Below are 16322 nucleotides of genomic sequence, written 5' to 3' on the forward strand. Positions count from 1 at the left end.
GATATAAGATTGAAAAATATCTTAAAACCGTTCAATAATCCTAAATCAACAAGCAACTAAAACACTAGTGGGTGCCTGAATATATCATGCTTGCCAAGTAATTCACGGTAATCGAATCAAAGCACAATTCGTGTCAAATTAAATTTTGTAATTTATTTATGAAACAATATTAATAATGAGTTGGGTCAAAGATCCGTATCACAAATATAATTTACGAAAAAAATTGATTTATGAAACGACTAGCTTTGTTTCTTAATTCGAGTAAGACATGACGTTGATTTGACTTTCATATCACTGACCCTTTACATCCATTCGGGATAAAAGTGAATGAAGTCGTAGAGCAGGAAAAGACGAGTTAGGGGGATATCTCGGCCAAGACATTTTACTATACCACTGCTGCTGTTGGTTTGTTATTTCTACTACTGTATTTCATATTGACGGAAACATCTCAGAACATTTTCCGTCTTGAGTTTTTAACCTTGTAGAAACTTGATCGATAGAGCTGCATTTCCTACTTGTGTGTGAGAGTGGGTCAGCAGTACCCTTATCTCAGTCCATCGCTTTTCTTATGAGTTCATAGCCAGCAAAATTCATGGCACCAAGTGGAGCAACCCAGAAGAACCGAGGAATGGCTCCTTTGAATAATCCAAGAGGCCCTTCATGACGTAAGATGGAGAACAACACGACTGAGAATGCTGCAGATCTGCCCTCAGAAGCAGTCATCATCCTCGTCTTTATTACATCAAAAGGAGTCGTCGACACAGCAGTAAACCCACCAGACAAAGCTCCAACAACAACTGTTTCCCATGGTTGTAGCTCCCGTCCAAGAAGCTTCTGAGCAGCCTGAAATAGTGCAAGGAATCATATTAATGCACTTTCTAAAACCACTTTTACCACTCGGATCAATTGAAACCATTTATATGCCGCTTCTATAGGTGACATTTTGTGGCCTATTAGTACGGTCCTGCGTCGGTCTCAGTTTTTAATAAAGATATCCCAGAAGGAGACTAAACTCATCGGCATGCCGGGATTGATTTCCCAACCAGATAGGAAACCGAATCAAGGAACTGACTTGGAAATAGTTTAAAGAGCTCCGAATACTCTTTAAAAAGCTTCTAAAGTAAATAGGAGCTGCCATTAAAAGCGATCAGCTACAGAATATAAATTGGAAATTTGCAAACTACAAAGAGGGAAAGCTGTAGCTGTACCTTCTTGGATTCATCGTAAATGCTTGAGCCGGCAACATAGAATGGAATCTCTCGGCATAAGGTCATCCCAGTTCCACGAAAAAAACCCCTGAGACCATTTTGCTGCCAAGTTCCAGCAATAGCTTCTCCCACATTGTCGTATAGGCCAACCTGCAACCTTTGTTTCAACACCTCACATGGAATCCTCATTATTGTTCCAAGAAAAGTGCTGCAGAATGATGACAGAGATTGAACCTAAACACCATCCTCGCAATAAGAAACTGTCAACGTATGGTAGGAAATTCAATGTAAGAAGCAGAATTTACAAACTAATGTAATTTTTTATGAAAAAATGTTTATAGCATTCTTAAAATAACTGTAGTTCACCGACCAACTTATGTAAAAATGACTCAACTAATAAGTAAGCTCTGCAAACCAAACTAAAAAAATGAATAAGTTCATATATTTCTTGGCATGACTAGAACTGAGCTAGCAACTCACGATGAAGGATATTCAACATAAATAGGATATTTAAATAAGTATGAAGTAAAATCTTGATCCCGTAAGGCGGCACACAGGTACAATGGCTTTGAGGGCACTATGTAATTTTCCCAACAAGCTAGAAAACATATTCAAAAGCATCTTTCTTAGCTAGATTCTGGAAATAAGCAAACGATCATATATTCGATTAATGAAGACTTTATATGGAGGAAAAGTATTAACATGCACATACATCACCAAAATTGTTACCTGTATTTCTGGAAGTGTCGGTGCAAATTTTATTAAAACACACTTGCTTGCTTCGCAGATTCCAGTTCGCAATCCATGGCTGCAATAAGTATTAGTATCATCCAGAAAAGAGATTCTATCATTAACAGTAAAAGAGATGATGGATAGTCAAAATATACCTTGAAAATTGCCCTAAAATAGCTGGAATTGACCCCTTATATAATCCCTGGACTCCAAGTTGAGGAACCATCGATAAAATTTCTGAGAAGCTAAGGGTTGAAGCTTGGACCTGTGTCTGAGAAACCAATTGAGAGCAGTCAAATTGCCTCGTGAAAAATGAAATTACACTTACGAAAAAAGTAAAATGCGCCTAATTTTCATGTTCGATAATTTAATCATTAGCTTTATCGAACTAATATCAATCTCTATACAATTACAACAAACCACCAAACGACGGACCAAAGTTGTAATCCCCTTAAAGCGAGAGCACTAGATGCTTGAGTCATTTTACGGAACAATACATATTACAAATCATAAAAAACCTGAAGAGGTTAAACGATGCAACAGACTGCTCCAACTTCGTTGGAGGCACAATAGCAGAGTAAGAATTTGGCAGTCATATATGCATTAAATTTGGGTCGAGAATCCTAGAGAAAGCACTCTGCCAAAAGCAAACACAACAACTTTACTCTACTCCAAGGTTGTCTGTCCTTCAATATTTTAATATAACTCTGGAAGTTGAATCCGAGGGCAATTAACTTCAGAAAAAAGAAATTTCTGACCCCATGTTGAAGAAGCAGACAATCTATTATTTGCAATCAATTCCCAAAACATTTTGCCAAATCACGATCAAAATCAAGTTTATTAGGAATTCCAAGACTTGCATGGCAGTTATGTGCAGTTTGTGTATCTGTCAATGAGCCTTCGCATTTAATTTGAATACTGATCACAATTTTTTTTCTAACGTTCATCAGTTTGATAAGAATTACAGGACTGAAGCCCATGCAACAATTAGAGGACCGAATCAATTTTTTCTCATAAACAATATATCATATCTAGATTGGATTAATGTGTTATCTTACATTGCTAACACGTAATAACAAGAAAAAGACCAAACAGATTTGTACATACATTTATTATCAAAATTTCTAAAATTTACCTTAATCGTGTCAATGGGGTGCATTATAGTGGCAGATAATGAACAAGATATTCCTCCAGCCAACGCTGATTTAAAAACACTATCAGCAGGTATTTCCACATTCGGAGAAATAGCACCCATGTTAGCAGCTTCAGACAAAATCCTTCTGCATGCAATGTAGAATTCAGTGACGTTTACTAAATGCCACCAAAGTTGGTAAAATGATACCAATTTATGCTGTGTCTCAGGTTAAGATTTTTGTGCAAGTTTTGTCTTAGACAAAACATTTCATTCCTACTCAGTTATTTTTCTCTTGTATTTAATCACTGTCCATGATTTCCAGTATAGATGACTTCTAGCCATGAACAATTTTAGTATTGAGTTCCAGTAAAGACAAGGGATGATGAACAAACCGAAAGTCATCTCAGACAAGTTCAGTATAGATGATCAAGCTAAAATTTATGCTTAGAAAATGCTATTCGACTCCAGTAAGCTAATTCTATTGGCTAAGTAGTTAGCAAAGAGAAATTCGATTTAGACACTGAACCAGCAAAAAGGCTAAACTATAAGGATGTTACCCCTCTCTACACAGTGTCGTGATTATCAGACCAAATGAATTCAGCAGAGATAATTGACAGAATACAAATAGAAGCCAAATATTGTAACTTTTGATGTAAATTTATCGTTGCAATTACGTTCTAGGTACAAAAGCTAATAAGCAACTCTGTCTCACACATATTTGTGACGTTGTTTAAGTAATCTTGTGTGATTCATAGATTAGTGCAGATACTTTATCTTGAGCCCTATCCATTGGTATTACCATCGAACCAGAAGTGTAGTGGACAATATTTGATAGTTTTATTGACCAATCGAGTTCACTAAATCTGGAAGTGATTTAGACCTCAGAAGAAAGGACGTAGAAAGATTACACCACTTTCGAATATCTTTAAAATCACTACCCTCTTTACCTTTTCATTTGAGATATTTCAGTTTAACATTCTGCATTCTGTACTTTCAAACGTAATTTTAAAACTTCTAATCATTCTCTGAAATTTATTTTGACTAACTCCACATAGTTTTAAATATAGTACTCATTCCAACTTCTCAGTGTTCAGTTTAATTTAAATATTTCAAGAACTAGAGCTATTGTAGCTATACTTTGTGCATAGAAGGAGGAAGTAGAGGAAAATTCTTTTAAAATGTAACAAGTTCATTGAAACAGTATATTTAACCCCGCACTTTGCACTGTTTTCGTCTTTTTGCCGATCCTAACACTGTATCAAAGGCAAGTGTAATGGAACAGAGTCAAATGACAGATAACCTATTGTTACCCTGAACACATAACAAATTGGCAATTATATCTACCCAATGTTCTCCCAAAATTATGATTCTTCCATTTCTAAGTTGGAAAATCTAATAATTGCTGACATCACAGTCAGACCAAGGGATAAAAATACACAAAATCAGGAAAACAAAAATTACTCAAACTATAACTTTCAGGAAAAAATCTATATCCAGCTATGAAATTCATAAATAAATACCAGGTTAAAAAAAATACTTCCAAGTTCTATAAGTTTTATGACAATAATTTTAACCTGTTTAATTACTTGAGTAATGTAAACAGAAAAGAAGAGAGATTAAAAGGAAATGCTGCTAACAAGGAAACTCAAGATATGAGACTTCTTTTAAAATGTGCCAGTAAAAAAGTGCACAACAAACTTCAAACTTATTGGAAATACATCTAAAAAATTCAAGTACCAACATAAATTCCAATGGCTCTCAAGTTTCCATCACAAATAACTTACATGCAACCTGAAACTAAGCGGGAATTCAATCTAACGTTAGCATTCACTGCATGTGTGGTAGAACAGGAAGGAAATTGGTTTACCGCGAGTCTTTTTGAAGCCGTTTCGATGGCAGCAAGTAACTCCTTGAATGATACATAAATTCACGATCATGACTCTTAGGCAATTTATGCTTTCTGATAGCAACTTCAAGACATTGAAAAGAAACTTTCCCATCAACATCTCTGTCCAATTCCTGAAAAAGCTTCTTTCCTGCAGAAAGAAAATTTAACTTATATTTCCCAACTAAACTAATAAAGTACACAATATCGAGAAAGAAGTTAATCCGTCAATGAAGTATCCAACTTTATTGTGTAATGCGGTGATGTGCAGACATGTACCACGCTGAACCGGAAAATCCACCCCTGATTTAAATGCAGTCTTTGTCGTGGTCATCGTGGCCGAACAAGCAGTGAACCAGCACCAAGGTAAACAAGCTAAGGATTTACACGTGTTTTATAAAAATGAGATGAGTCCTAGGACTTTGATTTTTGGAAGGCATGTAACATTGACAATGAGTAAGTCTTTGATAGAAGGCCAAGATTTATGACCAATTGATAGCATATCAGTTAACATTGTCAAGCAATTCCGATCAGATAAATTAGTATTGAAGTGGAAAACACACCTTCAGCCTCTGTATATCTGAAGAAAGCCTGGACTATTAACAGTTTCTTCTTGTCAGGATGATCTTCTTTCAACGATCTCCTTATGGAAGGCAGAAGTCTGGATAATTCTGTCGATGATATGGTGGGCAGAATTGGTCTGAAACCTTCTTTATCAGACAAAGGAACACCAAGTAACTCCTGATCCAACTTCTGAGGCGAATCAGCTTCAATGCCATTCTGGTCAGCAGCACTATTAATCCCTTCATCCTTCGTGTCATTCACCGAAGGAACCAAAATAACACTCAGCGGCACACCTTTCAGTCGCCCAAACTTCAGGTTACTCGAAAATCCATTTATACATGCTCCTCTACCACCTGAAATACGCGAGAAGAAATTATCACGTTCATTAACAGTTGCAGCAGAAGCTTCATAATCAGTGTTCTAAGAACCATTTTCCTCAACCAAGACATCAGACGTTTGCAAATGAATCAGCTGGTCAAACACACACGCTATTAAGCATTCAAATGGAAAACATTTACCTTTAACCATCAATTTCTGCTCCCTAATTTCACTTTTCCTATCCTGGATTGGATTATGAGAGAAGCTAAAAAAACCGTCAATCAGAACTGACCATGCCATTTCAAAGTGCAGAACATTCCCATTCAAATTCCTGCCTACTTTCAAATCATTATCGGCTCCACGCCTCTCTTTCAAATTCTCAACTCCGTCAGCACCAACACTAGCATTACTAAGTTTTTTATTTCCACAATATCTTGCAAACAGTCCAGTGAATATTTCCACGGGAAAGTTTGCATTTTTCCTTACATCACCATTAATCGCTACATGATGATCGATACTTGAACCGGCACTGCAGTTTCTCCTCACAAGCTCGATAGCAGTGTCATCGGCACAAATATTTAAATAGCCATTTCTGGGAACCCCAAAAACGCAATTCTCAAAATTCTTTGCTATCTTTCGAAAATTCGATTCTAGAGGCGAAACCACATTCTTGAATGCCTGAACACAATTCAAAAAGGGATCCAATCGTTCATTTCCAGACCCCTCCATCACTCAAAAGTCAAAACCTTGCTCAAATAACCAAGAATGCGAAATCGCAAAAGTACAAAAACAAATCAGCTCGTTGTTAATTCCAACTCAGGACTCAGAAATCGGTGAAGTCAGACGGTCATGCGTAAATCTTTACCGCGTATAATATAAACTAATGATCTACGTATTTGAAAAATTAATTAAAAATCAAATTTAATCTATTTTTTTATATTCTATCAGCTCAATTTTAATATATAGTATAAGATTATTATATGAATATTTTGCTAGATTTAATTTAAACCATTTAAAAGCTTTTAATTTTCGAATCTATTTTTTGAATTTCGATAATAAAGATGATGAAAGTATTAAAACAATTTTTTCTTGTGTAGAATCAAATATTCAAGAAATTATTGACGAAAATAACACGGGATGAAGATGAAATGATATAATGAGTTGATAAATTTTGAAAAACTTGTATTATTTATTTAGTTTTTTTTAGATTTTATTAAACTATATGCAATCTTAATTTTTTATGTTAATGACATTGAACGTTGAACTATCTGACTAAATATAATGGGTAACACACAAATTATGGAAGGTAAAAACTTGTTTGAGACGGTCTTATGGTCGTATTTTGTGAGACATATCTCTTATTTGGGTCATCCATGAAAAATATTACTTTTTATGCTAAAAATATTAATTTTTATTGTGAATAGGTAGGATTGACCCGTTTCATAGAAAGATTCGTGAGACCGTCTCTTATTCATTATGGAATATGTATATATATGTTGTTTTTTCTTATGTCTTTTTTTTTTTACAAAAATAAAAAATTTGGTAGGTTAACTCCGTATAACTTGCGACCTAACGTAAATTGAGTTGGGTTGAGATTTTTTCAATCCGTCGAAGTAGCCGATCATGACCCATAGGCTTGTCAAATTGGGTCAGGCCCGTCGGGCCGGCCCGTCCCGCCATAAAAATTGAGCGAGTTGTGTTGATAAAATAGCAGCCCGTTTGGAGGCGGGCCAAACGGGTTGAGCCCGTTTGGGTTGCGGGCTGGCCTGTCAAATTAGGGTCGAATTTTATAATTTTAAGTTTTATATAAAATTCATATTTCTTCTTTATTTTTTCTCATGTGCCTAACTTCAATCAATCTGGTAAAATCTCTATGCTTCTATTTTTTTTGAAGATGTTATACTCTCCAGTCTCCTCCTTTTTTTTAATGTTTAACTCGAATTAATCCAGAATTATCGAAATAATATAGTAAATAAAGTAATTATGTGTATTGTTGAACACATAATATTTTCTGAAATTTACAACCGTCTGTTTTCTCGACTTTGTGTTATCTTCCAATGTTTCTCACTTTTTAAGAAAATGTGGATGGTAAGAGCTAGGTGCCTTGTGCGGACAAACCCTTAAGATCGTTAATTTTTGTTTTCTTGTGATGACAAACCCTTAAGAAACTGGAGAAAGTGTATACTAAAAAAGATTTGGAATTCACATTTAAAGGTTTCATTGTATTTACTGTTGATGATATTACATGAGTTAATTTTTAGTACATGTGTACGATGAAATCTTGTGTGAATTAGAATAAACATTTTATTTTTTATGGATTATGTTAATTGTTGTATGCTTTCAATGTCTTATTTCAATGTTTTTAAGTTTTTTATTAAACTAATTGACTGAGATATATTTTTCTTCTATGTTTATTTTAATATTGTTTAGTATTTTTTTAAAAAATTAATAAGCGGGTAGGCCTGCCTAACCCGCGGCCCAAGGTGGGTTGGGATGGGTTGGCCATTTAGAGGCCCGCCTCGCCTTGCCCCGTCACCCGTTTTGACATGTATAATGACCCATTTGATAGCAGACCATGGTGGATCGGTGCATGCCGACCTGTTTTGACAACTCTCAAATGTTCGACTCTATTGTACTTAAATTTGTGCCTATATGAGTTTTTACATGCAAATGTCGATGTTATACATTATATTTCATTCACTGATTAAGACAATTACTGAATCTACTCCAATTTTTTGACCCATCAAACTAAATAGTATCCACCTCTATTATTGATAATTAAAATAATACACATAACATTTTCAAAGTTCCTTATTTTCATGAAATGTGTCAAGAAAAATATATATCAAATGACCACACGAGATTCGTGCCAGCAATTAACTAATCAAGCTTCACTTAATAAAATTTTTGAGGTTTAGAATTTTATGATCTATTTCAAACTGTGGGGCACAATCAATTTGCAAATTTCCATGAGCACAAAAAAAATGGATTATGGCACTAATAAAAAAAGTGTTTTTTTATATTTATCTATTTGTGATTTTGGTTCTATATGTTTTCTTATTTTAGTTCATTATCTTTGTTTTTGGGATAATTTAATCTTTTTTCGATGCGACATTGATGTGACACCGTTGTAATAATGATAAGGCGTTGGCGTATGTATTACCACATGTGCGTTCTAAATAGAAAAAAATTAAAATTAACAAAAATCAAAATATATAAAATAAAATTGAAATTTCATCATATATGTGATCAAAATCGTAAAGTGACCAAGAGTAGGTCTCTCGTGAGACGGTCTCACGAATTTTTATCTGTGAGACGGGTCAACCCTACCGATATTCACAATAAAAAGTAATACTCTTAACATAAAAAATAATATTTTTTCATATATGACCCAAATAAGATATCTGTCTCACAAAATACGACCCGTGAGACCGTCTCACACAAGTTTTGCCAGTGACCAATATAGATGACAAAAAATATAATTTTTCAAGGAAAAACTATGACCATGGTTGATAATAAAAAATATCTAATAAGAATGTAGTTCTAAAAAACAATTTTAATCGAGTAGGTCTCTTGTGAGATGGTCTCACGAATCTTTATCTGTGAGACGGGTTAACCCTACCGATATTCACAATAAAAAGTAATATTTTTTCATAGATTACCCAAATAAGAGATCTGTCTCACTAAATACGACCCGTGAGACCGTCTCACACAAGTTTTTATCATTTTAATTACAACAAAAAATAAAAAATACATATAAGAATCAAAATAAACTCGCTTAGAGTTTAAGCTATATATATTTTTGTTTTTATTTATATATTGATTTATTTTACACTTTATTTAATTTTTCATAAAAAAAATTGGCTGGATGCCCACCCACACCCACGCTGAAAAAGTTGAGTGGGTGGGTAGCCTTGACATTTCTCTTATATTCACGACCTTAGAGTTTATAATAATATTAACCAGAAAATCACGTTAACCACTTTGTCTCACCTCAGGATTTGTTTGGAAAAAAATGATTGTTACCCAAATGGAGAAATTAATATTGAAATTATAGTTAGTCCACCAACAAAATTTTTTTAGGACACAACAAAAGTCTGCAACACCTCTTGCCCATTTGCAGAAACTTCAGTAGCCTAGAGGCATCATGAACGGCTTGGCAGCAGCAGTCCCACAAGCTGGAGCTGGCGGCAGGCGGGGCGGATGGATCACCTTTCCTTTTCTCATAGGTTCATTGATTCTTTCCTTTTACTAGCACATATTTAAAAGCATCAACTTTTTTTGTCAATGTTATTTTTACAGTTTGACATGAGTTAATGCTCGAGATCAAGAATTCTAACACATGGTGCCACTGCCAGTGTAGAAGTAACATGTAATGGAACAGTTTACTCTGTACCTCGAGTTAGTGTATATAATACAAGTTGATAAACGAACTGTCTTGATATAGCCAAGTTATTATATAACTCAACGAAATTTGTATCTTTAGAACGATCTGACCAGTTTTTTTCGAAAAACAGCGACTTTGACAGGGCTAACACTGGCAGCGGGAGGCTGGGTGTCAAACCTTATAGTTTATCTGATACAAGAGTTCAACTTTAAGAGCATAAGTGCTGCGCAGATTTACAACTTTGTGAATGGCAGTATTACGATGTTTCCGATCATCGGAGCAATAATTGCGGATTCCTTTGTTGGATGCTTCTCAGTCATCTGGTTTTCGTCTATTATATCTTTGCTGGTAAAAATTACTGTTTTTTCCTGAATGTATTATGTAATACTCTTTTAAACATTCTTTCAGGCATACTTTGGATATTATTACTGTAATGCAGGGCATATTGTTAATACTTTTAACAGCAGCATTCAACCAACTGAGACCTCCAGCATGTGAAAATGGATCAAACCTTTGTAAACACCCTTCACAACTCCAACTGGCGGTCTTGTATCTTGCATTAACCCTTTCGTCTCTAGGCAATGCTGGCACACGTTTCACTATCGCCCCCATGGGAGCTGATCAATTCGACGCTCCAGAGAATCAATCGGTGTATTTCAACTGGTACATTATCACAATGTACATTGCCACAGTTGTGAGCTCCACGACCATTGTGTTTGTCGAAGACAATGTTAGTTGGACACTAGGTTTTGGTCTTTGTGTTGGGGCTAACGTGATCGGTTTAGCTGTTTTCTTGTCTGGAAGACGGTTTTATCGTCTTGTTAAGCCAAAAGGGAGCCCTTTTAAGAGTTTAGCTTGTGTTATTGTTGCCGCGTTTAGTAAAAGAAGGATGCTTCTTTCAGAGAAAAGTGAAGATTATTACCATGGTTCGGATGAAGATGCCACAGAAACGTTTGCTAAGAATCCCACTAAGTTTTTCAGGTTAGTTCACTGTTTTATTAAGGACTTGCTCTCTACAATTGACAAAAATCCACCCAGGAATGACAACAGTTGAACTCGTGACGGAAGGCTATACATAAGTGCAGTCACATCCATATAATGTTCTCGATTGGGGTTACAGTCTAATGTTGATATATTGTTTAGAATCAAGCCAACGAAAGCAAACAACAGTACAACTATTCATAAGTCCAATCCTTATCATTAGTAGTTGCAATTAATTATAACAGAAACTTTCCAACTTTGTAGGTTCTTGGACAGGGCAGCGTTAGTAACCGAAGACGGATCCATCTCTAATCCATGGAAACAAACAACAGTACAACAAGTAGAAGATCTCAAGACCCTCATTAAAATCTTCCCATTATGGTCTACTGGTTTATTCCTGTGCACACCACTAGCCATCCAACTAAGTTTAGCCATCATCCAGGCCTTGACCATGGATCGTCACCTCGGATCTCGTTTCAAAATCCCAGCAGGAACAATACCAGTCTTCATATTATTATCAACTTCCCTCACCATTCTCCTTTTAGACAGATTGATATTCCCACTCTGGAAGAAAATCACCACAAAGCCACTCACACTTCTACAACGTGTCGGTATAGGGCATGCTTGTACTGTAATCAGCATGGCTGTTTCAGCAGTTGTTGAGTCTAGGCGACTAAAATTAGTACGATCCAACAATCTGCAAACCCAAGTCAATGCTATCGTTCCTATGTCAGTATTTTGGTTGGTGCCACCATTGGCTTTAGCCGGTATAGGAGAAGCATTTCATTTTCCAGGAAATGTTGCTTTGTATTATCAGGAATTCCCAGAATCATTGAAGAGTACTTCAACTGCAGCTATTGCTATGTTTATTGGCATTGCCTTCTATATTAGTAATGTCATTATCGATCTTATTCAAAGGACGACTGGATGGTTACCGGACGATATAAACCACGGGAGGCTTGATAATGTATACTGGTTCTGTTGTATAATGGGAGCTACGAATTTCGCCTTCTATCTCGTGTGCTCGTCCGTTTACAAGTACAAAAATGTTCAAAAATACGAAAATCGCAGCAACAAAGGTGAGATGATTTAGCATAGGAATGTTTGGAAGGAGAAGGGGAATACTTTAACTCCTTCAAGTGAGGTAATAAAGAATGATTTCCATGCCGAGAACTCAAAGTTTACTTTATTGTATATATTTGATATCTGAACTTTTGATCGAACTCAACAATGAACCATGTATTTTATCAAGTTTTAGACAATTTTGAAAGTCTTGAACATTTAAAAAAAAAAAAAAAAACCCATTAATTTGACTTTTCTATACTTCTTGTTTTTTTGCAGTAGCCATTCTGATTCCAAAAATTCCGAAACGTTATAAAATTATTGCTCATGTCGAACATCCTGCTCAAAAAACTCTAAATGATAATTTATCGGATATGAAGTCAATAACTACGCGATTATTAAGAAGCAGTAAAAAATCTGTGTGAAACGGTCTCATGAGTCGTATTTTGTGAGACGAATATTTTATTTGAGTCATCCATGAAAAAGTATTACTTTTTATGTTAAGAGTGTTACTTTTTATTGTGAATATCGGTAGAGTTGATATGTCTCACAGATAAAGATTCGTGAGACCGTCTCACAAGAAACTTGCTCTAAGAAGTACCATATATGTATCTCACAAGTTAGCTTTCTTTAAGACATATTTTCAAATTAAATAAAATTGAGTGGGGCTTATAAAAAATTTAAAATTAATGGGTGAAGTTAGGATAAGATTTATATATATATATGATACTCTTGTAAGGACCCGGGTCATCGATGATCCGTGATATTAAATGGATTCCCAAATCAGGGTCAATCTGTTGGATGGATTCTTCTGAAGCCGGGCAGGCGCAAGCTTGGGCTCTACTCCCCGGGCAATCAGACGCCCGGGCTCTCATGTAATCCCTCCGGAGGCATTCTACCCGGGCACCTCGATAACAGTGCCGCATTCTAGTGGTTCAGAAGATAAGATCTTGTCTCGAGAAGCGCACCTGACAAAATCCTATTGATGTGACTTGATGGAAAAGTAGGGTGGCGTGACAGGAAGTGGCAAGTAGGCACTGAAAACAAGGTACCTGCTACCTTTTCTCCTATAAATAGCAGGTATGTAATTCATTTGAGAGACTTTTGGCTTCCTCTTCTTCTCTTGTGCTGGAGAATGATTCATTCACCAACACATGTTAACGCACATATTTACACCAGTAACCTTTACTTTTATCTAAGTTACACTGGTTATCATCTTCACCTGCTGACTTAAGTATCGGAGTGGCCACGCCGGACACCCCTCCGGCGCCCATTCACGAGTTCTTTTCTTATTTGCAGGTTACAGCGGAAGCCATATTGCAGAAATATATTTTCGTCACAGATATAGTTCTTGCTCAGTTTTCTTCATTATCTTGATAGCAGATCCGGTGGAGCACTCGACCTTGCTCATCTATTTCACCAGGATCGCATCATTGGCGCCGTCTATGGGAAATTGAGCTCAAGACGTAGATATGGTTTCCATTCAAAAATAAGCCCAACTATGCTTGGCAAACATACAAGTCCGACCCGCTCGGCACTCATATCTTATATGTGGATTTCATATGGGCTCAAAGCTCAGCAGCTATCCCGGATTGGCATGAAGAGCATTTGCTACGCACTCAGTAGTATACGGCTACATTAGTCACCAAATTAGCTCAACCAGAGGAGTTTCACTCCACCAAAAATGAATTCGGATTCAATATTTCTAGGTTAGCGATTTGGTTTTTAATAAAACTAGTATAGCAGGAGGAGCAAAAAGGTTGAAAGTCCGGGAGGTATGAGGCCCCGGCACATTATCTTACGTCCGGGAGGTATGAGGCCCCGGCACATTATCTAAGCCCAGAGTTCTCAAACCTGGCTCGGGGAACCGCACCTCGACCACTCCCAAGTCCCGGGACATGCTCCCCGGCCCAAGGCTCCGCACCTTGGTTATTCATAAGCCCAGGGCACTACACCCTGGCTCGGGGCTCCGCACCTCGACCACTCCCAAGTCCCGGGACATACTCCCCGGCCCAAGGCTCCGCACCTTGGTTATTCATAAGCCCAGGGCACTATACCCTGGCTCGGGGCTCCGCACCTTGACCACTCCCAAGTCCAGGGACATGCTCCCCGGCCCAAGGCTCCGCTTCTTGGTTATTCATACTCCCAGGGCACTACACCCTGGCTCGGGGCTCCGCACCTCGACCACTCCCAAGTCCCGGGACATGCTCCCCGGCCCAAGGCTCCGCACCTTGGTTATTCATAAGCCCAGGGCACTACACCCTGGCTCGGGGCTCCGCACCTCGACCACTCCCAAGTCCCGGGACATGCTTCCCGGCCCAAGGCTCCGCACCTTGGTTATTCATAAGCCCAGGGCACTACACTCTGGCTCGGGGCTCCGCACCTCGACCACTGCCAAGTCCCGGGACATGCTCCCCGGCCCAAGGCTCCGCACCTTGGTTATTCATAAGCCCAGGGCACTACACCTTGGCTCGGGGCTCCTCACCTCGACCATTCCCAAGTCCCGGGACATGCTCCCCGGCCCAAGGCTCCGCTCCTTGGTTATTCATAAGCCCAGGGCACTACACCCTGGCTCGGGGCTCCGCACCTCGACCACTCCCAAGTCTCGGGACATGCTCCCCGGACCAAGGTTCCGCACCTTGGTTATTCATAAGCCCAGGGCACTACACCCTGGCTCGGGGCTCCGCACCTCGACCACTCCCAAGTCCCGGGACATGCTCCCCGGCCCAAGGCTCCGCACCTTGGTTATTCATAAGCCCAGGGCACTACACCCTAGCTCGGGGCTCTGCACCTCGACAACTCCCAAGTCCCGGGACATGCTCCCCGGCCCAAGGCTCCGCACCTTGGTTATTCATAAGCCCAGGGCACTACACCCTGGCTCGGGGCTCCGCACCTCGACTATTCCCAAGTCCCGGGACATGATCCCCGGCCCAAGGCTCCGTACCTTGGTTCTTAAAAGCCCAGGGCACTACACCTTAGCTCGGAGCACCACACCTCGACCAATCTAAATCCCGAGATTTGCTTTCTTGCCCGATTTTCCCATTTTGGTTATATGCACCAATATCCGGGTTTAAGTTTGCTTACATCTGGGTCACTTACTGATTATGAGGTATTTTCTTCATTATAAGGATCAAGATCCCGGGTACTCATTTGAAGTTATCGGTTAAATCACAACACTTAGAAAATTTCCTAATTATTTTGTACACAAGAAATTATATTTCTCGGGTCTTTGAAGATTTATCAGGATATGACTGCAAAAATGATAAAGGGAAAATGAAGATTTTATTAAAAAAGGAAGGCCCGAAGGCCGAGGAATTACAAGTAAGAGCAGGAAAAAGAAGAGAAACGCAAGTACAAATCCTATTCTATGTCCGGGTGCGCGGACCCTGGCTGATCTTCTTCGTCCTCGGAGTCTTCTTTCCCCTCTTCCCCGGCCTTTGGAAGTGATGCAATGGCTAGCCTAAAGTTTGGGAAGTTAGACTTATCCTTAGGCAAGAGCCCGGTCTATTCAAATTGTTTGCGACATTTGTTGAAACCAGTCTTGAAAAGAGGATAAGCCCGATCCTCAACTGCTGCCTTGAATTCTGGGGAGGTGAGGAAGGAGGTCTGAAGTTGCTCCCTCTTTTGCTCAGCCTCAGCCAGAGCCTCCTCCGCGGCATCCGCCCGGGACGTCTGCTCAGTCATACCCTCTGCCAGGGATTTATTCTTGCCTTCAAGAAACGAGACGTGTTCTTGAAGAGATTTCTCCCGGACAAGACTTTCTTGTAAATCATCCCGGGCTACATCCAGGGAGGCGTGAAGGGCAGCCTTTTCTTCTTCATGGAGCCCTTTCAGCAGGGCAATCTCTCCCTGGAGGCGATCATGGATCTCTCTGGAAGCCCGGACTTGGGGAGCCTGCCGAGTAGCTATGGCAGCTACCTCCTCGAAGGCTGATATCAACATTTGCATGCCCTGTTTTGTAAGAAAGAGGTTAGAAACAAACAAGAAAAAGAAGAGGAAAGAAGGGTAAGGAAACTTACTGATAGAAGCCTGTTTGAGCCCTCGAGGAAC

The 16322-nt window shown here is 38.6% G+C and overlaps 2 protein-coding genes across 2 annotated transcripts; one reads left to right on the plus strand and one right to left on the minus strand.

Annotated features, from left to right (window-relative positions):
• Nucleotides 1-262: 262 nt before the first annotated feature.
• Nucleotides 263-6696, minus strand: LOC142543532 (uncharacterized). The gene is made up of 8 exons (XM_075650850.1): nt 6043-6696; nt 5524-5877; nt 4943-5111; nt 3076-3220; nt 2096-2211; nt 1938-2016; nt 1209-1442; nt 263-843 (listed from the first exon to the last, which is right to left on the minus strand). The coding sequence occupies exons 1-8, from the start codon at nt 6569-6571 to the stop codon at nt 550-552; spliced, it is 1920 nt and encodes a 639-aa protein (XP_075506965.1). The 5' UTR covers nt 6572-6696; the 3' UTR covers nt 263-549.
• Nucleotides 6697-9785: 3089 nt separating this feature from the next.
• LOC142543533 (protein NRT1/ PTR FAMILY 2.7-like) lies at nt 9786-12461 on the plus strand. The gene is made up of 4 exons (XM_075650851.1): nt 9786-10071; nt 10360-10577; nt 10669-11210; nt 11475-12461. Exons 1-4 carry the CDS (start codon nt 9990-9992, stop codon nt 12301-12303), a joined length of 1671 nt encoding a protein of 556 aa, XP_075506966.1. The 5' UTR covers nt 9786-9989; the 3' UTR covers nt 12304-12461.
• Nucleotides 12462-16322: the final 3861 nt, after the last annotated feature.

The sequence above is a fragment of the Primulina tabacum genome, chromosome 4 (assembly GCF_025594145.1).
Source record: "Primulina tabacum isolate GXHZ01 chromosome 4, ASM2559414v2, whole genome shotgun sequence".
NCBI classification, from domain to species: domain Eukaryota; kingdom Viridiplantae; phylum Streptophyta; class Magnoliopsida; order Lamiales; family Gesneriaceae; genus Primulina; species Primulina tabacum.

Bases quoted from the DNA above. Each gene is read 5' to 3' on its own strand.
- LOC142543532 (XM_075650850.1), bottom strand. From the start codon at position 6,571: ATGGAGGGGTCTGGAAATGAACGATTGGATCCCTTTTTGAATTGTGTT. The intron at 2,212-3,075 runs GTAAATTTTAGA...TTGGTTTCTCAG, and splicing joins ACCCCATTGACACGATTAAG to ACACAGGTCCAAGCTTCAAC. The intron at 1,443-1,937 runs GTAACAATTTTG...GATGGTGTTTAG, and splicing joins CGACACTTCCAGAAATACAG to GTTCAATCTCTGTCATCATT.
- LOC142543533 (XM_075650851.1), top strand. From the start codon at position 9,990: ATGAACGGCTTGGCAGCAGCAGTCCCACAAGCTGGAGCTGGCGGCAGG. The intron at 10,072-10,359 runs GTTCATTGATTC...TTCGAAAAACAG, and splicing joins CACCTTTCCTTTTCTCATAG to CGACTTTGACAGGGCTAACA. The intron at 10,578-10,668 runs GTAAAAATTACT...ACTGTAATGCAG, and splicing joins CGTCTATTATATCTTTGCTG to GGCATATTGTTAATACTTTT.